The sequence below is a fragment of the Phacochoerus africanus genome, chromosome 13 (genome assembly GCF_016906955.1).
Source record: "Phacochoerus africanus isolate WHEZ1 chromosome 13, ROS_Pafr_v1, whole genome shotgun sequence".
Classification (NCBI taxonomy): Eukaryota; Metazoa; Chordata; class Mammalia; order Artiodactyla; family Suidae; genus Phacochoerus; species Phacochoerus africanus.
In genome coordinates, this window is record NC_062556.1 from 16,888,410 (window position 1) to 16,914,943 (window position 26,534).

General features: G+C 42.4%; 1 protein-coding gene across 4 annotated transcripts in view; it reads right to left on the reverse strand.

Annotated features, from left to right (window-relative positions):
• The window catches only part of RNASEH2B (ribonuclease H2 subunit B), an 82,278-nt gene that overhangs the window by 27,922 nt on the left and 27,822 nt on the right, over window positions 1-26,534 (reverse strand). For all 4 annotated transcript variants that reach the window (XM_047755937.1, XM_047755935.1, XM_047755934.1 and 1 more), the window contains 6 exons: window positions 24,039-24,115; window positions 19,614-19,728; window positions 8,953-9,017; window positions 7,031-7,136; window positions 4,234-4,315; window positions 315-357 (listed from right to left, as the gene is read on the reverse strand). In XM_047755937.1, the coding sequence (XP_047611893.1) occupies window positions 315-357; window positions 4,234-4,315; window positions 7,031-7,136; window positions 8,953-9,017; window positions 19,614-19,728; window positions 24,039-24,115 (488 nt within the window). The remainder of the gene's footprint in view (window positions 1-314; window positions 358-4,233; window positions 4,316-7,030; window positions 7,137-8,952; window positions 9,018-19,613; window positions 19,729-24,038; window positions 24,116-26,534) is intronic.

A 26,534-nucleotide genomic window follows, 5' to 3' on the forward strand; every position in this document is an offset into this window, starting at 1 on the left:
TCCACAAAAAATAAAAATACCGATGGAGAGGCCAGTATATCTTCAGTCCGCCACCATCACTCCATGCAAGATGGATTAAGGATGCTTCTTTTTTTTGGCTGCATTCACGGATCATGGAAGTTCCTAGGCCAGGGATTGAACCCAAGCCATAGAGCAACCCAAGCCACTGCAGTGACAAGACTGGATCCTCAACCCACGGTGCCACAGGGGAACTCCAAGTATGCTTTAAAATATACTAGAATATACTAAATTTACGTGGAAAAATGTAATTTTGTTCCAAGTCTCCCAAAGATACCTTAGTCACAGCTTCTTACCTTTGATGGAGGGTTTGGCACTGACGCTGGAGGTGCTGGAAGCCTGAGGAGCAAAAAGTAAAAATCACGGTCCTGGTTTTCACAGACAAGAAAACAGGAAGACTTAGCAAGTCTTACTGGTATTTCACAGTTTCACCTCCATATATCTTACTATTCAATTACCTCAGGAGGGAGAGTGAAATTTCTCTAACTGAATAAATCTTCATTTAGTGACTGAATTCTCTGTACTGGCATTGTCTGGGCTAAAAAGCAAAATTAGAACTCATGTGTTGAAACAGAACCACATTTCTTTAGCCTCTACAAATTTGCATTTTGTTATTATATTTTTGTTATCATAAATGACAAATCTAGCATAGATTCAAAAGTGAAAATTATTTTAACTGTTGACAAAAAGTCACAAAAATTTTACTATTCTTCTATTTAAAGAGAAGTTTAATTGACATATCTTACTCCTCAAGTCTTTAAAAAAAAACTGAGCAGAAAGAAAAGGATCTAAAAAAACAATGGAACATAAGGTCTTTAACAACATAAGCAGGTACAAAGAAATCCAGGAAAATACTGAGTAGCAGCATATGAAAAAAAGGGCAAAAACCTAAATGGACATTTCTCCACAGAAGACAAACAGAAGGCCACTAGGCAAATGAAAAGGTCTCAGTATCACTAACTGTTAGAGAAATGCAAATCAAAACTACAATGAGGTATCACCTCACGCTGGTCAGAATGGTCATCATTTAAAAGTCTGCGAACAGTAACTGCTGGAGCGGGTGTGGAGAAATGGGCACCCCCACATTGTTGGTGGGAATGTAAAGTGGCACAACCGCTATGGAAAACATTGTGGAAGTTGCTCAAAGAATTAAACACAGAACTACCACATGATCCAGCATCCCACTCCTGGGCATGTATCTGGAGAAAACTGTAATTCAAAAAGGTACCTGCACCCTATGTTCCTAGCAGCCCTATCCGCAATAGTCGAGACATGAAAGCAACCCAAGCGCCCACAGACGCATGACTGGATAAAGACGATGTGGGAGACACGTACGTATATACACACACAGAGACCACTGCTCAGCCAAAAAAGGAATAATGCCATTTGCAGCAACATGGATGGTTCTAGAGATTTTCATATTAAGTGAAGTAAGGCCAAGAAAGACAAATACTATACGATGTCACTTATATGTGAAACCTAAAATATGACGTGAATGGGAGTTCCTGCTCTTGCGTAGCGGGTTAAGGATCCTGTGCTGCCCCTGTGGCGACTCAGGCCACTGCTGGTATGCGGGTTTGATCCCCAGGCTGGTGCAGTGGATGAACGGTCTGGTGTTGCTGCAGCTGGGGCACAGGTCAACAACTGCGGCTCAGACTGGATCCCTGGCTGAGGGACTTCCATATGCTATGGGTGCCCCCCCCCAAAAGACACCAATGAACTTGTCTGTAAAACAGAAACGGACCTACAAAGACAGAGAACAGACTTGTGGTTGCCAAGGGGGAGGAGAAGTGGGGGAAGGATGGATTGGGAGTTTGGGATTAGTAGATGCAAACTATTATATGTAGAACGGATAAACAACGAGGTCCTACTGTGTACAGCACAGGGAGCCATATTCAATATCCTGTCATATACCATCATGGGCAAGAATGTGAAGAAATATATATATGTCTGAATTACTTTGCTGTACACCAGAAACTAACACATTGTAAATCAACTATACCTTAATAAAATAAATTATAGATAAATAAACAGAAGGATATGTTTATCAATTCAAAGCAGGCGTTCAATATACTACATTACTGCACTCCTACAGAAACCAATTTCCACTAATTGTTTTTTAAAATAGGGCCTAAAATGCAATTTGCGAAAAACAGCAAATCTACTAAAAAGTCATTTTTATCTTCATGTATAAGAGGAGAAAATTTTAAGAATCAGCAAAAGCTATTAAATCATCACACACATAAAACCTTAATAAGTTACTAAAATACAGAAGATAAACACATTTTTTCAGCCTAAAGTACGTCTCCATATTTCATTAAAGAGCTTTGTGAAGGAAAGAACACAAATCGAGTCATTCTCAAACCCTTCTTGCCCCCTCAAAGACACAGACTGTGTTTCATCCTTCTCTGAGTTACAAGTGCTGGGCATAATAAAAATTCTTAGTGAGGAGTTCCCATCGTGGCGCAGTGGTTAACGAATCCGACTAGGAACCATGAGGTTGCGGGTTCGGTCTCTGCCCTTGCTCAGTGGGTTAACGATCCGGCGTTGCCGTGAGCTGTGGTGTAGGTTGCAGACGTGGCTTGGATCCCACGTTGCTGTGGCTCTGGCGTAGGCCGGTGGCTACAGCTCCGATTGGACCCCTAGCCTGGAAACCTCCACATGCCACGCAAGCGGCCCAAGAAATGGCAAAAAAGACAAAAAAAAAAAAATCTTAGTGAACATCTAATGATAAGGCAAATGGTACAAAACCTTTAAATCTAACTTTAGAAAATATTCTACATGCCATCTACTCTTTTGTCCACCTTTAGTTCTCTTAAAATGACCACTAAGAACCAAATTAGTTAAATCTGGCTGGGAATATAATTTTAATAAGGTTTACACTTTAAAAGCATAACCACCTGTAATTCCGATCCTAATGCTCAGGAGTTCTTGAGCTAGTACCCACTAAATCAATTTGTTCCAATAAAAAGTCCATTAAAAATCACCATCAAACTATAAAGTCTACGACATAACTCAAGTATAAGCTTATCATACATGCACCTTAATGTTCACAGCAGCACCATTCACAAGAGCCAAGACAGGAGGCTAAATGTCCACCAACAGAGGAATGGATAAAGATGTGCTATATAAAAATTACACCCCCCCCCACATATATATACACAGTGGAATGTTACTCAGCCATAAAAAAACATGAAATAACACCCTTTGTAGCAACAAGAATGGGCTTAAAGAATATCATACATACTAAGTGAAGTAAGTCAGACAGAGAAAGACAAATACATGATGTCACTTAAATGTGAAATCTTAAAAACGGATACGAAGGAACTTATTTGCAGAATAGAAACAGACTCGCAGATTTTGAAAACAAACTCATGGTTACTAAAGGGAACAGGTCAGGGGTGGATGGACTGGGGTTTGTGATTGGCATATGCAAATTGGCTATATGGAATGACTGGCCAATAGCAATGGGACCTGCAGTACAGACAGAGAACTCTACCCAATATTCTGTGATAATCTATGTGGGAAAAGAACCTGAGAGAGAATGGATGTGTATACATGTATAATTGAATCACTTTGTTGTACAGCAGAAATTACAACACTGTAAATCAACCATACTACAACTTTAAAAAATGAAAAAAAATTTTTAAAAAGTACGATTCAGGGCATTCCCGCTGTGGCGAAGAAGGTAAAGGATCCAGCATTGCTGTAGCTGTGGTGTACACTGCAGCTGAGGCTTGGATTGGATCACTGGTCTGGGAACTTCCATATGCCACAGGTGTGGCCAAAAAAGAAAAAAAAAATGATACAAATGGAATTATTTATAAAACAGAAATAGACTCAGACACAGAGGACAAACTTAGAGTTACCAAAGGGGAGAGGGAGTGGGGAAGGGATAAATTATGCGTTTGGGATTAGCAGATACAAACTACCACATATAAAATAGATAAACAACAAGGTCCCACTGTGTGGTACAGAGAATTACACTCATTATAGCCTCTAACAACCTGTGATGTAAAAGAATGTATGCATAGCTGAGTCACTCTGAAATACACCAGAAACTGACAAAATATTTTAAATCAATCCTACTTCAATAAAAGGAAGAATAATCTCTTATCAGAAAAAGTGATATTATAAACTATAAAGAAACCCTATTTCTAGGAAACCAAGAAGTACAACTATGCTTCATTATAACTAAAGATGAGCTATACTTACTTCAAATACTTGGATAAGTCGTCACTTAATTCTTTAGGTATGTAATCAGATATCAGACCATGGGCATAACGAATATAATCCTCTGAAAGAAACAGAATGGAGAGTAAAAGAAAAAAAATTAGTAATAACTATTGCAGTTTTACAGTTAAATTGACCCTAGTTTCCATTCAGGCACCATCTGGCCTTGGAGAGTCCCTTAAGCCCTTAGTCTCCGTTTCCTTATTTGTGAAATGGGGACCTCACATCCACCTGCCAGAGCAGGGGGGAGACACGATGGAGGAGCTGCCATGCAGGATGATGCCGAGGTTATGAGATAATCAAACGCAATACAGTAGATATGCCCACTCAATGACAGGTAAAAATTCAGGGTTCTTTTCTGAGTTGAGGCCCTTGAATACAAATACAGTTCAAAAATCAGCTGTAACAATATAAAATAGTCACATCTTTTTAGAGGACTAATTTCTTCTAGGTCTATGTCAATAATAAAATAAATGTAATTATTGAACAATAATGAGCATGCTCATTTACGAGAAATCATACATGATGTTTCCGTGATGTAGGCGCTTTATAAGAGTCCTGAATGTTATATATACTCTTAAACTAATAAAATGTCATAAAAATGTAAAAAGCAAAACTCGGCAGAAGGTATAATCGTTCCTTCTACAGCACCTGGATTCTCAGTACTGAAATGTATCAATTAAGTATGGTTACACAGAGAAAATCTGTTTTAAAGCCCTGTTCCTTAATTCAGTATTGTTTTTGTAGAATACTAGGGGGTAATCAAACTTAATAGATGGAATAATCACATGGGGATATAAACTACCAAAAGCAATATCCCAGATTGTTGCTGGGATATTAAGTTTCTTTTTTCCATTCTCTTGTACCTTCCACACTAGGAGAACAGTTCGCCTCGGTATTAGAAAGCGACTGCTGCTTGGACCGCCCGATCTCAAAAAGTCTTCAACAGAGACACTCACTGCCAACACAGAGCTGAAAGTTACCACCAGACCCTTCTACAACTCTGCTCATGGTTCTGGGTTAGACATTATTCAACACGTCATGAATAGACAAAAGAAAGTTATCTGAAGAAAATCAACATACTGGGAGTTCCCTTTGTGACTCGGCAGTTAACGAACCTGACTAGGATCCATGAGGACGCAGTTTTGACCCCTGGCCTCTCTCAGCGGGTTAAGGATCTGGGATTGCTGTGGTGCAGCTGCAGCTCCGACTCAATCCCTAGCCTGGGAACTTCCATATGGCATGGGTGTGGCCCTAAAAAAGCCAAAGGGAAAAAAAAAGAAGAAGAAAATCAACATATACATCCATTTGCTTCCAGTAGCCATACCAAGCTAAAATTTTTTTAAGAAGAATATAAAGAGTGCAAAGCTTATTTTACATTAATGAAACATTATAAATCAAAGCTACCTCAGTAAAAAGTTTTTTCAAAAAGCTAATTTTATGGCTGGGATCCTAAATGGCAACAGAGCCGAGCCCAGACTCTTGTATTTAGAGACCAGTACAAACACTGCACTCGGAACAGAAGACCTGGCCTGGGAGTTAGGATGGGTGACTTTGGCTAAGTCACCTACTTCTCTGAGACCATAGTTCTTCATTTTTAAAATGAGAAGACTCATCTAAATAACCTATAACACCCCTTCTCCTACTTTAACACAAATCTATGGTTTTATCCATCCATCCATCTGTCCATCCATGCACGCATCCATCTGCTGTCAACCCATTCATTCTTCTCCCTGTGCGACCATCCATCCATCCATCTGACTTAGTCCCTTCTCTTCTTGAAGCCAATCAGAGACACAGGTAGCTCTTAAACTCAGATATCAAGGGCAATCCACCCTCCCAGAATGGCGGGAGCCAGCTATCATCTGAATGTGCAAGGTCCTGAAAGGTGGATTCCCGTAAATCAAAGACTGCCTGAATTACTATCAATCACCAACAGGCCACCATCGCTCGTTTTTCTTTGTTTTTCATGACAAAACTCAGATGTTTTGAAGTTGCATGTGTAGAACAAGGGAACACTGCGTTGGAGCTTAAAGTCAGAATAATTTCTGTCCTACCATTTTAGAACCTTAATTGCAATACACAGCTGTTTTTATGCAACTACACATACAAAAATAAGAGGAAACTACAAACTGGAGAAAGCTAAAGAATGTACCTTAATAACCTAGAAGAAAAAATTGCCAAGTGAATAAATTTTCAACTAAAATCAAAATATTGAGACCTACAGTGGGATCTATGCTTCTTGAAAGTAAGACGCAAAAAAATGCAGCTCACTGGGAACCCTCGTGTCACGTGAACAGTACAACAAATAGGTTACGAGGATAGGGCTTGGGCTTAAGATCAGGCACATTCCCTTAGCAGCTCAGCTCTACCGTCTACTAGCTGTGTGACTCTGGACCCAGCCTCGAGGCTTTCAGTGTAGAATGAGACTTAGAGGCAGGGTCAGATAAGCTAATGTGTGCACACTGGCAGCTCAGTAAAAGGCCTGGCACATGAGACACGCTCAATAAATGAGTTGTTAGGGTTGTAATTACTATTAGTGCAAAATGCACATCTGTTGAATGAATGAATTCAGTAGAAATTATAGATAGAAGTGATCTATGGCAGCAATACCACTTGGCTCAGAAACAAAATACACACCTGCCACGAGATCTATGAGAATAGAGCAGCAAGATGTGCAGCTTCCGAGACACCGAGGTTTTAAAAGAGTAAGACAGGCATTTACACATCAGCAACTTACTCCAGACAAAAATGACTTCTGATGAAATGATGTGCTCACCTTCCTTGTCAGTGGAAGCCTGGTCACCAAAGAAAAACGCAGTGGACTGTACCCGGGCACCGACATTTACGTTATTGGTTTTCAAAGCTGCTACAGTCTGATGGACCTACGACATAATCAAGGAGGGAATGTCAGGGTATTTTCAACTAACTTTAGAGACTCATGATTTTCCTCATGATCCTCAATTCACCGAGATCCAGGAAGAAGTGAGTGAGGGCCTGGAAATACCCTCATCAGAGATCAGAAGATGAGACGGGCTACACATTTGGAGAGAGGCGAGCGGCAGTGACAACCTTGAGGGATGAGCGCGACACCTGGACGTGCTAAGGCCGAGCCAATGTGAGAGCAACTAACTCTCCAGGGCAGCCTGCTTGGGTCTGCTCTGCGACCATGGGCCGGTTACTTAACCTCTCTGTGCCTCTATGAAATGGGAATAAGGACAGTACCTACCTCACAGAACTCTTGTGAGGATTAAATGAGTTAACACACGCTAAGCCCTTAGAACAGAACATGGCACAAAGCTAGTATGTAATGATCTGCTCGGCACCTAGCCCCCTTCTTCGCCGACACAGACACCTACCAATGCGAAGACCGATGCAGATGAAAAGGGAACACGGGCACTTTTCCTATCTTTTCACCACCTTGTACGTAGGAGCCTGATTAATCCTGCGGAGTTCACGTCCATGCTCCCAGGCTCCCAACGTGCCCAGTAACATGATATGACAAACATGGTTTTCACACACGAGATAGAAGAGAATCTTAGGAATCAGGCCTTTGGCTGGGCTCCACTGAACTCACCTCCATATATCTTGTCAAGCGAGACTCTTAATCACTGAGGACGTACACAGTATCTGTGACCAGTGGCTTTTTTTGTTGTTGTTTACTATATCCACAGTAAGAAATGCACCGCAAGCTGATACCCCAAAATACACAGAAATGTTTCATAGTCACACTTGATACTTGCCCTTATACTGCGCTATCTTTTAATATCTTATTCTACCCTATCCCATTCTGTTCCATCCAATCCATTCCAAGAGAAATACGGGCTGTGATCTACTACATCGACTTGAAAAACACTGCCCAAGTCCTTCTAGGAGGTCTAATTCTTAGGATCACTAACACGCAGGGTTTGCCTGGAAGGTGACCCCTCTTCAGCATCCAGACACTGAGAGGGGTCACATTTCCTCTAAGCCCAATTCTGTTTGGTCCCCTGCGGGCCATGTGTGAGCAGTGTCACCCTCTGAGACGCCTGCAGGACTGAGAGCAGGGAGTGCATGCGGCCTGGTATCACCTGGCTTGCAGATTCAAATCTACGCCAACGAATGGGAGGATGTCTTCCCTCAGCGGTGAGGATCACGGGGAAACGGGGGTGCAGGTCAAAGGAACGCATTAAGCTAATCCAGAGCTGCGTGGGTTCGGGAGAGTGGAAAGCCAGAGTCTCCTCACACTTGGAGGTCTTTGTGCAGCTTCTCTCTGGCCACTGGATGTACAAGACGGTGTCCGTGTGCAGGCTCACTGCTTTCTCTAAAGATGTTTAAAGCGGGCATTAAACTCTTTCTACTGCAAGGTACTGGAGAAAGGCTCACCACTTCCTCTAAAGATTTTTTTTTTTTTTTTTTTGCCATTTCTTGGGCTGCTCCTGCGGCATATGGAGGTTCCCAGGCTAGGGGTCCAATCAGAGCTGCAGCCGCCAGCCTACGCCACAGCCACAGCAACGCCGGATCTGAGCCGCATCTGAGACCTACACCACAGCTCATGACAACGCCAGATTCTTAACCCACTGAACAAGGCCAGGGATCGAAGCTGCAACCTCATGGTTCCTAGTCGGGTTTGTTAACCACTGCGCCACGACGGGAACTCCCACTTTCTCTAAAGATGTTTTAAAATGGGCATTAAACTCTTTCTACCTCAAGCTACTGTACCTTTTTTTCCAGCCATTTTAATGTCTTCTCTTTGCTGTACTTGTAATATTTCTTCTTGTCTATTTCTGGGTTAAATTAAAAGAAAAAAAAAAGAGAGCAGTGGATTAAACAAAAACATAAACTCATCTTACATAATATCTTATATTCTTGAGAAACTCAATTTATAACCCTGAGAGCATCCCTGAGACATTAAAAATCCCTAAACAGAATGCCAGATTTAATCCAATTATTAAATGAGTGGGAATTTAAGAAAACTATCAACTTATACAAATGGTTCTCATCACAACGAGAAAATTTTTTTTCTCTTCTTTTTATTGTATCTATATGAGATGGCGGATGTTATTAAACCTGCTATGATAATCCTACCAAACTATATATAAATCAAACCATCATTCTGTACAACTTAAACCTATACAGTGATGTATATCAATTATTTCTCAATAAAACTGAAAATAATTTTCCAAATAAATCTGGAGGAAAGGTCTTTTTTTTTTTTTCTTTTTAGGGCTTAACCCGTGGCATACGGAGGTTCCCAGGATAGGGGTCCAATCAGAGCCACAGCTGCCGGCCTACACCACAGCCACAGTAACTTCAGATCTGAGCCGGTGTCTGCGACCAACACCACAGCTCACGGCAAAGCCGGATCCTTAATCCACTGAGCAAGGCCAGTGATTGAACCTGTAACCTCGTGGTTCCTAGTCGGATTCGTTTCCTCTGCGCCACAACGGGAACTCCAAAAGGTATTTATTTATTTGTTTATTTATTGCTTTTCAGGGCTGCACCTGCGGCAAATGGAGGTTCCCAGGTTAGGGGCTGAATCGGAGCTGTAGCCACGGGCCTCCGCCACAGCCACAGCAACGCGGGATCTGAGCCGCATCTGTGAGCTACACCACAGCTCATGGCAATGCCGGATCCTTAACCCACTTAGAGAGGCCAGGGATTGAACCTGCAATCTCATGGTTCCTAGTTGGGTTCATTTTCGCTGTGCCACGACGGGAATGCCAAGGTAATTTTTTAATTGAAGTATAATAGACAAACCATACCATATTAGTTTCAGGCGTACAATTCCAGTGATTTATTAATACTCATTTTGAAATGGTCACCACAATAAGTCTAGTTACCATCTGAAAAGGTAATTTTTAAGACTCAGCAAATCAACATACCAAGCAACCTTCATTTTTCTGAAACATTTTAAGCTCATTTCAATGTTTTCAATGAAAGACTTCTAAAATAAAAATGGAAATCCCAAGCAAGAAAACGGAAACTAAATGCAGTGTGGTGCCTATGAAGTTCATTGCAGAGAGTCAGGAAAAGAGTCCTGTCAACGACTTGCTTCTGTTCTGGGGGGATTCGTGGAGAAAGAAGAAAAGAAAGATCGAGCTTGTCTATTTTAATGTTATTACCAATAAATCCATGGCTATTTTAGGGGAATTTAGATTTACGATAGGCTCAATCTGGACCCTTTATGGGGATAGAAGTTTCGTCTCCTATAAATGATACCCCCTCTCCTCACAATGCAGCTGGCTTCATTACACACGTTGCATAGACACAGACAAGGGCTCACTGTCCTATGCGCTAACACCTGATTCACGGGGTTTCTTGCTTTCTGTGCCATCAGCAGAGGCAGCACATTCACACCCGGCCTCCAGCCTCCCTGCAGGAGTTACCTCTTCGACCACTGGAATTCCTAAGGCCAGATGCAAACGCCCGGCTTGTGACCCCGCTAGAGTCACACAGAATGACGCTTTCTCTTTCCTCCTTAGTTACTGTGGGAAACGGAAACTGCTTATTCAGGGATGGTTTTCTGCAGTCTGGTGAACTGCTTGAGTTTCACTCAACAGCTCAAACAGGGAGGGGCTGGCTGGCCAGAGCTCTTGTACATTTTCTCCCCATTTCAGCCTCTGGTTGTCAAGGCCCGGCAGTGGGTGGATGGAGTGGGGACTAGACCGTTGCCCTCATCTCCTCAGGACGTGTCACCTGAATAACGAAAAGGAGGGACCACTGCAAATGGTGCTGTCGGCAGTCGGAGAATTCCAAGGTGTGCTGTCTGCTCTCCTTGAGCCTGGGCTGCCTGGCAAACAGCCTGCTGCAGAACCAAGGCAGAGGTGAGTGAGCTCAACCTCCCTGCGTTGATGTGGTATTGCTCTGTTCAAAAATAGGGGGAATTCTAAGGGTATACAGCAATCACTCAATCCACGTACACTGTTGAAGGGGTCTCAGACATTCTGATTGTTACCTGAGACAATGTCCATGGAGGCGCGGCGGTCAGGTGGCCTAAGATTCCCACTTGATGCTGCCGCTTACTTCTCTCTTGCCTTTACCTCCCCGCTTCCTGGGAGGACGTTCTAGTCTGCCCAGCTTTCCTTCCTCTCGCTCCCCGCCAGCCCCCTGCAGGCCTCTCCTTTCCCTCCTGAGATGCTCATTCAGAAGAAGTGCAGACCAGGCTCTGAGCCCTGAGGCTGGGCTCCCGCACAGCCAGCACACCATGCCACCTCGGGAAGTCCCCTGCTGAAGGCGGTGTGGCACAACAGCTGGCACATGGCAAATACCTAATGTTAGTTTAGCAAAAATGCAATAATGTGTTAATAACTTCAGAAACTAATGTAGATTCAGGCCTGCGCTAAGTTCTTTACACACATTCTCTCACTGAGTGCTCAGAATGAACTGCAGGTGAGAATGCCTGTCTGTCTGCATCTTAAAAGACCAGGTTTGAGTGATGTTACCTAAACAGTCCAACGTCAAGGAGCTGGTAAACAGGACACTGGATTCCTTCCCAAGCTGACTTCAAGGCTACGGATCTGGTGTTCATTTTACTGAGATGGATTACTCAGTCCTCACCGTCCTCAGTACTCCTGACCCTGTTTTTTGTGGGAAAAAGCTCTCCGCTATGATTCTACAAAAACGTTCTCTCGGTCTCGGTACATCTCTGACAGCTTCTCCTCGCTTTCTCCAGTTCCACTGCCTCCTCCTTGGACACCAACATGTACCCTTCTCCAGGGCTGACTCCGTCCTGTCTCAGCAGAACTAAACAAAGCCCTCCAGGAAGCCCAGAGCCCTGAACTGGGCTCTGTGTCATTTCCTCCCAAACTTCCCTCCTGGTTGCCCTGGTTTGAGTCATTCTTGCCTTGCTTTCCACATTCCATCACTGGATTCCATGGGAGATGGGAAGAAGCCACGATTATCGTGTAGGGAATAATGAGGGAGGAAATAGGAAAAAAAAAAAAAAAAAGACCCCCCCCCCCAAAAAAAAACCCCCAGCAACTCTGAAAACAGGAGGCTCAGCTTCTTGGGCTGGATCAGCAATTACTTCATTTTAAAAAACAATAACTTTATTTAGGAATCATGTTTACATGATTACACACTCATTTTAAGCACACAATTTGAGGAGCATGGACAAATGTGTACCCCAGAAAGTTGCCCTGAGCTTGTAGTCAATTCTGTCATCCCTACCCAGACTTCAGGTAACCACTGATCTGCTATGATTGTAAATGAGTTCTCACTTTATTCTAGGATGTCACAGACATGGAATCATAGAGTAAGTACTTCTTTGTGGCCCTCTTCTTCGCTCAACATGATTTCTGTGCGAATCTTCCACTTTGCTGCAGCGACCCATAGCTCCTTCCTTTGTAGCATATCATGTAAGGACCTGTCACGTTTTGCTTACCCACTAATCTAGAGAAGGGCTTGCAGGATATTTTCAGTTTTTAGCTATTCTGAAAAACTGCGATGAAACCTTTGACTGCTGAGAACATTCTTGCACAAATCTTTGTATGGACACATGTCTTCATAATTCTCGGGTAAACATCTAGAGTAGAATTACTGAACTGTAAGACTGTCAAGTGGTTCTACCATTTTACCCTTCCACTAGCTAAGCAGGCAAGTTCCAGTTGTTCCATAACTTACTGGTATTGTCTAGTCTGTTTTATTTGAGAGATTCTGGTGGCTATTAATGATATTTCCTTGTGGTTTTAATCTACATTTCTCCGGTGACTAAAATATTATAGAACATCTTTTCATATGCCTTATTCATAAATTGTCTTTTGTGAAGTGTCTGTTCAATCCTTTGCTGATTTTTTACAGGACTGTACATTATCTTACTGTTGTACTAAAAGGGCTCTTTATATATTCGATATATATATATATATATATCTTTTATCAGATATATGTCATGTAAATATTTTCTTCCAATTATGGCTTATCTTCATTTTTTTTCCTTAATGGTATCTTTCAAAAAACAGAAGATATTAATTGTGATGCAATATAATTTATAATTTTTCTTACAGTTAGAGGTTTTGTGTCCTATGAAATCTTTGCCTATCCTCAAGGTCACAAAGATTTTCTTCTATGTTTCTTCCAAAAATTCAACAGTTTTCATTTTTGCATTTAAGTTGTTGATCCATTTCAAATTAATTTTGCTGTATGACTCCAAGGTGAGGGTCATGTTATTTTTCACATGGACATCCAATTTTTCCAGGTCATTTGTTGAAAATATTATTCTTACTCCCATTGAGCTGTCGTGACAGCACTGGAAAAAAAAATCTGCTATATAAATTTGAGTCCACTGCTGTTGTGTTTGTTTCCATGTACCTACCTATTTAGCCTTCTACAAATGCCACACTTCTGTGATCACTGTAGCTTTACAGCAAGTCTTGAAATCAGGTTGTGTAAGTTCTCCAACTTTGTTCTTTTTCAAAATTGTTTTGGCTCATATAGTTCCTTTGCACAGTCATATAAATTCTGGAATCAGCTTATCAATTTATACCACCCCCCCAAAAAAAAAACCCCTGCTAGGCATTGCATTAAATCTATGTATCACTTTGGAGAGAATGGATGTCTTATCAATGCTGAGTCTTCCAATTTAAGGATATGGTATACCTATTTATTTAATTCCTTAATTTCTCTCTACACTGTTTTGTGATGTTCTGTACACTGGTCTTGCATATATTATGTGACATTTATCCCTAGAACTTCATGATTTTTTAATATTATAAGTGGTATATTTTTATGACACCATCCAATTGTTTATTAATACACAGAAATACAATTAATTTCTGTATATTGACCTTACAGCCTGAAAACTCACTTATTAGTTCTAATGATTTTTTTGGTAAGTTTTTTGGGGGCTTTTTACATACACGATCATATTATTTATGAAAAAATACAGTTTACTATTTACTTTCTAATATGTATACCTTTCACTTATTTTTTGTCTTGCTGAAACTACCAGGACTTCCACCACATTGGTGAGCAGAAGTGATGAGAGCTGACATCCTTATCTTGTACCAATCTTCAGGGAAAAGTGTGTTCAGTGCTTAACAGTGAAGTTTGACATTAGCTTAGATTTGTCATGGATGCCCTTTATCAGAAGTTCCTTCTGTCTCTAATTTGCTGAGAGCTTATGAGTGAATTTTGTGAAATGTTTTTCCTGCATCTATTGAGATGATTACACGGTTTTCTTTTATATAATGTATAAATACGGTGAATCATACTGATTAATTTCCAATGTTCAACCAACTCTGCATTCCTATGATAAACCCCATTTGGTTATAATGTATTATCCTTTTTATACAGTTGACTAATATTTTAAAGGATTTTTCTGTCTATGATCATAAGGGATATTGGATTAGTTTCCTTTTTGTAATAACTTTGATTTTGGTATCGGGGTCATTCTGGTTTCACAAAATTAGTTGGGACATATCCCTTCCTCATCTAATTTTTGAAAGAGCTGGGAGTTCCTGTTGCGGCACAGCAGAAATGAATCTGACTGCAACCATGAGGTTGCAGGTTCGATCCCTGGCTTCGCTCAGTGGGTTAAGGATCCGGCGTTGCCATGAGCTGTGGTGTATAGGTCGCAGATGTGGCTCCGATCTGGCATTGCTGTGGCTGTGGTGTAGGCTGGCAGCTGTAGCTCCGATTCGACCCCTAGCCTGGGAACCTCCATATGGCACAGGTGGCTCTAAAAAGCAAAAAAAGCAAAAAAAAAAAAAAAAAGAATCGAACTAAGTATCTTTATTTCTTTGGGTATTATTTTTTCCTTAAAGTATGGTAGAATTTACCAGTGAAGCCAGCTGGGCCTGGAGCTTTTTTCCTAGTAAGTTTCTGAATTACAAATTTTTTTTTCCTAATTAAACATTCCCTGGACAAGATGATCATTAAGAAATACTCAGCTTGACTATCTGAAAATGCTATATAAGAACCAAGTGCATGATAATTTTAAAATTTATACATTTTGATAAGCAAGGTGGTTTAAAATAGTCACAAAGGCCACAGATTACCCACAGTTATGAACAATACCATAACGTGTTCAACTGTATCCTAAATTTAATATTTGTGAGAGTTTGTGAGTTAGATTATACATGCACATGCTGGGACGATTTCTTTCCCTAACATGCCTGGTGCCTATAAAACTGGTCTCAAACATCTGGAAAGATTGGCTTTACAAAATGAAGATGGAATAGAAAGGAGTCCACAATTAAATACCACGTTCAGCAATTGGGGAAACGGTTCACAAACTTGAATTTCCCTGATGTATTGTTGAACAAACTGCCTGGAGCACATTTTCACATCTACTTTCTGAATGTTTTCCACAACTGAGAAACTCATATGGTCTCTTTTGTTTCCCTGCCTCCTGGGGACAGAAACTTGGCAACTGTGCTTGGGGTATTTTAATCAGGTAAGTTTTCCTGGTTCTTCCTGTTAATCACATCGGACAGCGCAGCGCAGCATTTGCTTGCAATGTGAAACAGAGAGTTACTCTCCAGACGAGGTTCATAACCCTTTATGAGTCCTTTCCCCTGTCATCTCTCCCCCGAATGGGAGCTTTTTTGGCAAGAAACGTGCTGAGCCCCAGAGCCAGCAAGCAGAGACACACCGTCTCCTTCGCTAAGAAAGCAGCGGTGCTGATGAAGGGCCCCGCCATCGGCGGTCAGGATGCAGACCGCTGGCTGCGCGGACTCGGCAGGGAGAAGGTCGGGGGTCTCGTAAACCTACAGGCTTAACCAGACCTTTAATGCCACAGACGTTTGAGACAGCATCTGGAGTCTAATATCAAAATAGCTGGCTGGGGAATTTGATCATTTCGGGTTTCTTACTCTATCCGCACAGTGCCGCTGGGGAAGCTGGAAGTGAAAAAACAGCCGCTTTCGTCTCTATCTTTATAGCACCTGACCACTCGTCAGCGTCTTCTTTGTTTCTTAGGTGAAAACCCTAGCGATAAGATCTACGAGAGTGGAACTAAACACTAACTTAAAAATGGACAACAATCTAAGTTCGGGACCCAAAGCAATCGCTGAAAGCGGGTGCCTGGAAGACAGAAAGCTCACTGCCAAGACGAGAAGAACTGTCCTCTCCTGGAGCTGTAGAAGTTCCTGCTGTTTCCTTCTTGGTCTCTCTCTCTGTTTGACGAAGGGAAATTATCGAGGGGATATGAAAGATTCAAAAAAAAAAAGTTTCTATTTTTACACAAGACAACACTAACAGAGTTTAGTTCTAATAACGATGGAAGGGAATTACTGCAAGAATTCAATAATATGCACGGAACAACACGCATATGGATGGTCCACAGTAACTTACTCATGTATGTATGGCGGGTGTCTTCTGCTATTATCTCATTATCGCCATTCTCCTACTTAAACCACCTGACTGTATGTTAACCAATGAACCACCAAACAAACGTGTACCGGTCACTTCTTGTGTACCTAGTACTCAAACATCAGCAAAGAATTAAAAATGTCTAGTTCGGAAGGTTTAATGGTACCAACATTTACTGAGCACCTCCCCTACGCCCGGCACTCTCTGCGCATTGATTTACTTGTATTATTTCCTTTAACCCCTGAAGCATCTCTTTGTGGCAGATACTAGATACTAGTAAGTGCAATACTTAAATAATGTTCTTAGGCTTGTCATTTAGAGATCGCAACACCCTAAAGTTTTATTTTACGATTTAGAACAACTTTTTAGAATATAAGGGATACTCGTAACCCTTCGAACTCTTCAGCTTACAGATCAAAGATGCTGAAAAGTTTGAATGATTTATTGAAAACAATGCAGCAAATATTTAAAATTTTTCTTGTAGGTCATCAGATCCTACAATCAGATTACCAGACTGTTCTTAAAGAAAGCCCTTCCTTGAAAGAGATATGGAGCAGACATAACAATATATTAGCACTGACTGATTACTGGGGTTGGGGACAAATAATATTTGTAGTTTTTCCCTGAGTTTTTCTGTATCTCTAAATTTTTTGATTAAAAAAAAATTGCTTCACTTGCCCGTGTACTTTAATTTTCGAAAAGGATATATCATCTACCTTTATTTATACCATGTTTCTAAACACTCTAGGCCTCATTTTTTTTTTCTTTCTTTTTTTAAGGACAGTAAGGCAAAACAAAGTAGTTTAGGTTAAATTTCACATGGTAAAAGACGCATGCAATTCTCTGGAAATCTTGGCACTTCCTTCATAATTTAATTCTTCCTCCAATGAACTATGTTCTGTAAATCTTAAAATAATGGAAGGCTTAAAAACAAAACCGCAAATTTTAAAAGAAATAGATCTCTCATGCCTCATCCTTCAAAAGGTCTCTTCAGCAAGAGACAAAAGCGATTCCACATTATTTGCTTCAACCCTTGACCCAGAACACAAACACGTGAAATAGTTTTTTTTTATGTCAGTTCTATATATAAGGACAGCTTACTAAAATAGGCATCACTTCCCATGAAGATCCGAGGGAGATGTACAGTATCTGAAAGTTCACAACCGGTTTTTTAGAGCTGGGCAAATAAGACAAATACAGGGCGTGCACTTTCTATTACAGCAGGACATCTAAAGTTAGGCAGTGTTGAACGTTAAAGAGATTGGAGCGACAGGTGTTCAGAGAGTGAGTCCACAAACAATCCGGGGTCAGTGTGCGAGGAGGAAGGAATGCGGGTGAGGGATGCTCTAGCTCCCAAAAAGGCTGTGAGCTAACAAGTGCCAGTGCGTTGATACTACTTCCCAGTCTGGGTTTCTGGGGTTGGTTTAAGATGCCTGTTCTCATACAGCTATTGGAAGATTTTTGGATAATGAGTTAATTACATCTTCAACTTCCGTTCACTTGGCAAAATTAAAATGACTTCTAATTATTCCTCATGGCTTTAGCTTTCAGAAATGGTTATGAGCTACCTCATGGGTCGCTGACATAAGATTGCTGTCTCCTGCTGAGCTCAGCACCAGGAAAAGTCTTTAATGGGACTGTTTTGGTAGAAACCTGAGCATCACACACCTCTCAGATCCACACAGAGCTCTACGTCTGGCCGACTGTGAATTTGGTTGACCCTTCCACGTGTGAAATGCAATGCATGGGGCTGTCCCCTTTTCCACCGTAAGCTTACACTTCTTGGAATCACCCCTTTCTTGGGCCCAGAAGAACTGCCACGGTTGGCCAAACTGCCTATAACCCTAAATAACCACAACTTACCAGACGGTTGTTCTGGTTTTCACACTATTTCCATAGGAACCCTGAAACTACCTGGATGATTTCTGAGACACTGCTGCTAAGTCTGTAGGGTATTTTTAGCCCGTCAGAACACGTTCATACACCGCCTCACTTCCTTCCCTCAAAATTCAAATGGGTAATTTCTCAACTTCGTCTCTGCTTTACCCAGCCTGCTCTGCTCTCCTATGTCCCCTGTCTCCAGGCCACATCTACACATCCTGTGGGTCAAGGTACAAACCCAGAAGTCACCCTTGACACCTCCTTCTCCTTGACCATCATTCAGTCGACACGTGAGGCTGCTACTTCCACCCTCTAAGCTCAGGGCGCCCTCCTCTCCCGCCTAGACCACAGCGGCAGCCTCAGGGCACCTGGCCTTAGCTCCTCCACACGAGGGCACTGCCCTCCTTCAAACCCTCCACCGCCATTAAGTCAAGTTCAGACACATCGGGAGCCTTGCCCAGCACTCTCGCCTGTTCCTTCCTCACTAACTTAAACGCATCACTGTGCTTCTTGGAACTTGCTAAGCGTGACACACAGCCACGCTGCTACTGTGACGCCTCTATCACTTCAAGGTTCTCTTCCCCACAGGAAAGCAACGCGAGCCCCACCGACCCACACTCTCCACCCTCCCCAGGCCCGCTTATAAACCTGTCCTGTGCATCCCCACGAAACCCACAGACACTTCCCTTATCCCTGCTGTCACCGGCCTCTATCAGAGTTGAAGCAAAGTGAGGCAAAGGTAATATTTTACTTAGAACTATCCCTAGACAGCTGGCTGTAGTGCTCAACATACGCTTCTTAGCAGGTGCTCCATAAACGTTTCTTGAAACATTACAGGCACAGATTTTATGCAGTTTTACAAATGAGAAACCTGAGGCAGAAAGCAGTTCAGGACTTAGCTAAAGTCACAGGCTTATTTAAAGGAGAACTGAGACTACGGCCCGAGCCTCGTGAACCCTGGCCCTGGAGGTGACAGACCACCATATTTCACTGGTTGGAATTGTGCAGAATGAAGAAGCCAGTGCAACAGGGGACAAACATTGACAAGTGGAAGCGAATCTGGATCAGCTTCCCTTATGACTCCCACAGAACAAGCATCACATTCCGTGGGCCTTTAGGCCACTACATTGCCAGACAGAAGTCCAGCCTTTTTAGCGGCCATAGCCTGATTTCAAGGCTGTACACCATACCTTTTTCCTCTGTCACGTGTCGAAGTAACTTCTCAAGTTCAGGAAGTTTCAGCAACAAGATGCAATTTGGAAACACATCATCCATCACAACTTGATCTATGGGCTGAAACTTTCCCTGAAAAAAGACTTCAGTCAGCGAGGATGTAAGGACTCCCATCAGCACACTCACACATTAAAAAAGACAGAAGACTGGAGTCCCCATTGTGGCTCAGCAGGTTAAGGACCTGACGTTGTCTCTGTGAGGATGTGAGTTCAATTTCTGGCCTCACTCAGCGGGTTAAGGATCTGGTGTTGCTGTAAGCTGCAGCACAGATTACAGATGCAGCTTGGATCTGGTGTGGCTGTGGTTGTGGCGTAGGTCTCAGGTGCAGCTTCAAAGTTCCCTGGCCTGGGAACCTTTATATGCTGCATTTACAGCCATAAAAAGAAAAAAGAAAAAAAAAAGAGAGAGAGAGAGACAAGATATATAACCTCATAGCTGGACCTTTAAACTAAGTTTAAAGCCACCTGTTCCACCTAAGGACTCCCCACCTGGGACAGGCTCCAGAACAGACTCTCAGCTCCCTAAAGGAAGCTCTTGAAAACACTGGGGATTCATCAAGTGGCAAGAAATTCTTCGACTGATCGATCTATCTACCTATCTGTCTATCTATCTATCCATCCATCCATCCATCCATCCATCCATCCAGGGCCATCTGGCATATGGGAGTTCCCAGGCTAGGGGTTGAATTGGAGCTGCAGCTGTTGGCCTACGCCACAGCCACAGCCACAGCCATGTGTGATCCGACCCACATCTGCAACCTACATCACAGCTCGCAGCAACGCCGGATCCTTAACCCACTGAGCAAGGCCAGAGACTGAACCCACATCCTATGGATACTAGTCGGGTTCTTTACCCACTGAGCCCCAATGGGAACTCCAGTTTAAATGTTCTATTTTTCCTTCAGATAGTAAGATTAATGCCCAGGTCTCCCAAGTCTTATTGTCTTTAGATTTCTAATTGAATCTATATTCTTCCGTGCTCAACCAATATGTTAAACACTTAACTATCTTAAAACAATATTTCACTTATACATAATGGAGTACCACATAATCATGATAAACATATAATAATTCCATAAGAAACTAATGTTACATTCTTGCTTTCTTTACCATACAGACATAAAAAGGTCATGTAATAAGCAACTTACGTGAATATAAATACAATAACGGTTGGGATAACTAGACAGAATATTTTTTACTGATGTTAAACCATGTATTTAAAACAGAATAGGTCAATACTGCACAAGTGCACGCCAATTTTCTTTTAATTGCACGGGAAAAGATCACCTCTAAAATGTAGGGAAAGAAATGCCTGAGTGCCTCGCAGGAAACAGTAAGATGGTCGACAGTGACAGCCAGCCACCACCGTGAGCCTTCCTCTGCACCTGCCAACCCGAACCAGCCACGGCGCCCCCAGCGCCTCCCAGAGGGCCAGGGTGAGGATTAATTCGCCAGAGTCACAGTCCTAGTGGGAAGTTAGGCAGACGGTCCCAACACACGGTGGGGGGAGGGCCTTTGAAGGTGCATCGACACAGGTACTGAAGGGGGTTGGTGGCTCCTCCCTGTTGACGATTCCTAGAAAACACCACAAACGGGAGCCACCAGGACTTTCCATCTTCTTCCCTGAATACGACTAGGGCCTCCCTGGTGACTAGAGCCATTCTGTCCCTTAGAGGCACACGGCTTACCAGCCGCACTGCCTGTGTGCCCAGTCACAGTGACTACCACAGTGGCTTCCAGATACGGGGAAACACGATCAAACCAAGAAATGAACGGCCACGAATCCACCCTGGAGAGCAGAGGATGGAGGAGGGGAGGAAAATAAGAGAAGACAGGCCTCATCAGGAGAAAGCATGACTTAGAAGCTTTAAGCCAGTTTTTATTACTTTCAATGTTTATAGCAAATCAAACTGACATAAATACAAAATGATAGTTTTGGAAATTGGGTCTAAGCATTCAATGAGAAGCCACAGCATTTAAACTCTTTGCAGACACGAAAGTGCACAGATCAGATTTTTCTAAGTGTTTAAGTAACATTCCTTAAAGCTGTTATTTCAAAGGTTTTCACGCTGTGGTTGGTGGATCCCCGGGAGTCTCCGATACCCTTTCAGGGGGTCCACAAGCTCCAAACTATTTTCATAATAATGCGAAGATGTAGCTGCATTTTCACTGTGTGGACGTTTGCACTGATGATTCCACCGCAAAGGTGGCTAAAAGCGCTGGCTCTTTAGTACCAGGCAGGGTGGTGCCAGCAAACTGTCCAGCAGCCACAGCCTTAGTCACTGCACGGGCAAGGCCGTGAAACAATGTCACTTTCATTTAAGGATATCCTTGATCAAGGAGCAAGAGCAATTACTTTTATTTAAATCTTGACCCTTGAGAGCAAGTTCGTTAAATGGTCTGTGTGATTAAAGTGCAGATCAAGCACTTCTGCCGCCACCAAGGCTCAGTGATCACCTTGAGGAAAAGCACTGTGTGACCGCTGCGTCTCAATTTTTTACCTGAAATAAACCACTATGAACCAGGGTTATTCAGACTTGACTGCTTGGCAGAATATAAATGAAATGCACCTCTCACTTCAAGCAAAGACTGACAGTACTTGAAGCCAATGATAACATTTGAACTTTACAGAAAAAATTAGAATTGTAGAAATTTTGTATCTGCCACTATGACAAGCTTCTCAATATTCAAAGAATTTTCTAAAGAGATCAGTGATTTATTAGATTAACAAAGGTTTATATGTGCGTGTGTGTGTGTGTGACAAGTTGTGTCAACATTTAGAAGACCTGCATAATACATTGAAATGATATTTTCCAAATGCCCAATGCCTGACATTGTAAAGTAATATGGGTGAGAGAGCCAGTCTCAGGGCAAGAAAGATTCATAGATTTTAACGTAACAGGGTGTTAAAAACAAGACCAACAGGCCCCAAATGGAGTTGCCTATGCTAAGCTCAAGCAGAGATGAGATTTAATTAGTTTCAGCTCTCCCAGAAACGGAATCTTAAACTAGTCAATCAGTAACCTCCTAAAGAACACTAGTGAGGTCATTTGCCTGACAGACACCTGCTGTCCCCAAAGAAAAGTGACCTTGTCATAACCAACCCACTTTTAGTTCAACTTCCTTGTTTCTATTGCCTTCTGGCTATAAGAGTCTTTCAGACCAAAAAAAGAAAAGAAGGAGTTCCCGTCGTGGTTCAGTGGCTAACAAACCAGACTAGCATCCATGAAGACGTGGGTTCGATCACTGGCCTCACTCAGTGGGTTAAGTATCTGGCATTGCTGTGAGCTGTGATGCAGCTTGGATCCCGTGTTGCTGTCGCTGTGGCTGCGGCCGTGGCTGGCAGCTACAGCTTGGATTCAATCCCTACCCTGGGAACCTCCATATGCCATGGCTTCGGCTCTAAAAAGACAAAATACAAACCAAAAAAAGTCTTTCATTTTTGTATAGTTCCTTAGAGCTCCCTTCCTTCTGCTAGGACAGATGTTGCCCAGTTCATGAATCACTGAATAAAGCCAATAAGATCTTTAAATTTTACTCATTTGAATTTTGTTTTTTAACAAGACCATGGAAAGCTCAGTGACAGGGTTTCAGATTCCACACTGCGACTAACTTTTAAGAAACTGCATGTTTGTTTTTGCAGTGGTATCAAAGCAGAGTATCCACAACTGTCTTAACAATTCCTCCCCTTTCTGGTCTCATACTGTAAGGCTGTGTATTCTTCATACACTTCCAGTGACACAATGTATGGAAACACACTGAATGCAGAACCAGATGTGAAAGTCCAGTTGTCTTCTCTCAAGCCAGACATCAGAGATTTGCAAAAATGTAAAACTGCCATACTTCCCACTGACTGTTACTGTTTGTTTCATTAAAAACATGTTATATGTTAACATATAATGGGCTTGCTATTTTTGAGAATAAATTAATAAAATTGTTTTTAATTTTTCGGTTTTAATTTCATGTAGTAAATACTCAGATAAAACCCACAAGAACAAGAAGTTCTCTGAGATCCTTAATAATTTTCAAGAGTATAAAGGTATCCTGAGACCAAAATGTTTCAGAACCTCCAGCTGGAACTATTAACAAACTCTGTCTTCCCATTACAAAGGTAAATTTTACTCTATCTGGGATGCCTTACATCTCAACTACAGCTTCCCCATTAATGAGCTTTCGCTGGACACACTGCAGTTATGAACTAGTCCAAGATCGAGGTGCTGGATCTCAGGTCTGCCAGTCACACGTGATACACATGTTCTACCAAGTTAAACCTGAACTATGGGGAATCTATCTTTGGGCCACTGTAAGGACAGAAAGGAGATCAAGTGAAAACACAATTGATTCTGTTTCCCCACTGTTACTATCCCAAACCGGGAAACTCACCTCTTTCCCAGCCTTCATAAGGTAGTGGAGGAGCAGAAACAGAGGGTCCATGGGGGTGGCAAAGTGGAGGAGACCGCCTGTAGATTAAGAATAATTCAATGTCTTAGAAAGACAACTTAGTTATTCCACCTTAATCCCAATAGGGAAACCATTCATTGAAAAATATATGCGAAATTCCAAATGCAGAAGTTTCTCCTACAGAGGCCCAAGAGTCTCTGGGAGCCTCTCGAAAGGCAGGATGTGTACACGGGATTTACTCCAAGGAGCACTGCATCCCTGGTGTGGACAGGACAGCCCAGACACTGAGCTTGAGCCTTAACTTTCCATTGCTTCTTTATTTTAATTAATTAATTAACTAATTAATTTATTTATTTCAGGGCTGCACTCACAGCACACGGAGGTTCCCAGGCTAGGGGTCCAATAAGAGCTACAGCTGCCGGCCTACACCACAGCCGCAGCAATGCTGGATCCGAGCCGCGTCTGTGACCTACACCACAGCTCGTGGCAATGTCGGATCCTTAACCTGCTGAGCGAGGCCAGGGATTGAACCTGCATCCTCATGGTTACTAATCAGATTCATTTCCGCTGAGCCAAGATGGGAATTCTGTCTACTTCTTTAGAAATTATTTTTAACAGAGGCCCTCATCTCCCTACCCTCCTACCAGTGCCCCCACCGCCCCCCGCCAAAAAAAAAAAAAAAACCCAGCAGGCTTAGGGGAATATAGACAGAAGGTGAACCTGGCAGACATTAGGAAACCTGTACTTAGTCTACCTACAAAACTGCAGTAAAATGTAATTTCCTGTGCTTTTGAGGGCAAAGCTACGGGAAAGCACTATTATTCGCTCCATACACAGCTCCTTCTATGGGCTCTGGGCTCACAGCTCTGAACGACCAGTGACGGGGAGCTCGGAGGTCGTTACACACTCTAGACCCTGTCCCATCCCCCATCCCAAAGAAAAACGCAAGAGGGCAGGAGTCCAAGAAAACGGAGCCTAAGAAACGGGACGCTCTGCAGTGAGATTAGGGGTGCTGTCCAGGCTGAAAGGAAAAAAGACAACTCGATCTGCCTAGGCCGCCTACGCCCCACTTTTCTTTACTCATCCCACCCCCTCCAAGCCTGCCAGAGATCGTCTCCCATGGAACTGAACCGGAAGAGGTATTTCATCAAAAGGAGCAATAACTCATTCATCTCCATATTTATTAATTTGGTTTAAGGAAAACACGTACTTACTTTTTTTATTCTCTATCTATAGCAAACTACCTACACAGCCAAGAAATTCTAACCCTAAATTACATACATGAATCTATTTCAGAGTACATAAAAAGGCCATAATTTTATGATGACATTAGTTGATTCTTTTTTTTAAAACAAGAAGAGAATTTTATGAAAACAACCCATAAGAGGCTCTAAGCTCAGTTTATATGAGGCATCCATTATATTCAGAAATTAGAAACAGGTTTCTTGGTCTGAAAACAATATCCTGGTGGCCATTCTTAGAAACAGCTCTTTCTTCAAGGTTAAGTTTAAAAAAGAAGACAATGATGAAAAAAGCAGGTACCTTTACTACGAACAAAAAACTATAAAAAATAAGGTCTATTAAAAAAACAAAACCAGAAAAACCAGGTATCAACTCAGAGTCCGAGAGAGCTGATCATCACTGCCTTGCAATCATTTCCCAGTTCCACCTGGATATAGCTGTATCTACCCAGCTACACTCAAAGGTAAGAATATTATATTCGAAGCTGGAACTCTCATATATTTCCAAATGAAAAATAATAAAAGGGAACAATGAAAAGGAATGCATGCTTTGCACCCACCAGGCTATAGACAGACTACCACTGCACTTGGGCAACTGAAAAGCACTTCGCATCTTCTCATGCACACAGGGATGTGACATTCACCACCGGCAATAAACCCTTCTTCTGCACGCCTTAGATGAAAGGCAAAGCGGCTTCATACCTTAGCACTAAGTGGCGAAAGCGTCAACGGAAAGCAGGGGGCTTAGAAAGCACTGTCTGGACAAGAGAGCAGGCAGAGGGAACAACACAGCTGCCTTGACTCTGTGACTCCCTCACTCCCACAACCATCACACTACATGTGGTCTCCTTATTCCTGCTGAGTCCATCCTGCCCCAAATCCAAGGCACACTAAGAGCCAACAGAAATTGGGTGTTGTGTGTGGGTGTGTGTCCGTGTGTGCGTGTGCGCTGAGGGGGGCAGGGGGAGGCAGTAGTCATTTATGTGACAAAGCATTCAAAAGTATCTTTGTTCCATTCTCTTCCAGAAGCTCTGTCAGTATCCATGTGCAAGGCAAGATGTTAAAAACTTAAAGATCTTCAGAAGCAGCTGAGAGGACCACCACAGGTGAGCACGCACGTCCGAGGGTCATCTGACTCCCGAAGCGGGACGTGTCATGTTTTAGGGGACAAATCAGAGCTGTTTAGTTAAAATGTCTTACACACATGTATTGACCTAAACTTGCTCAAACGATCTGT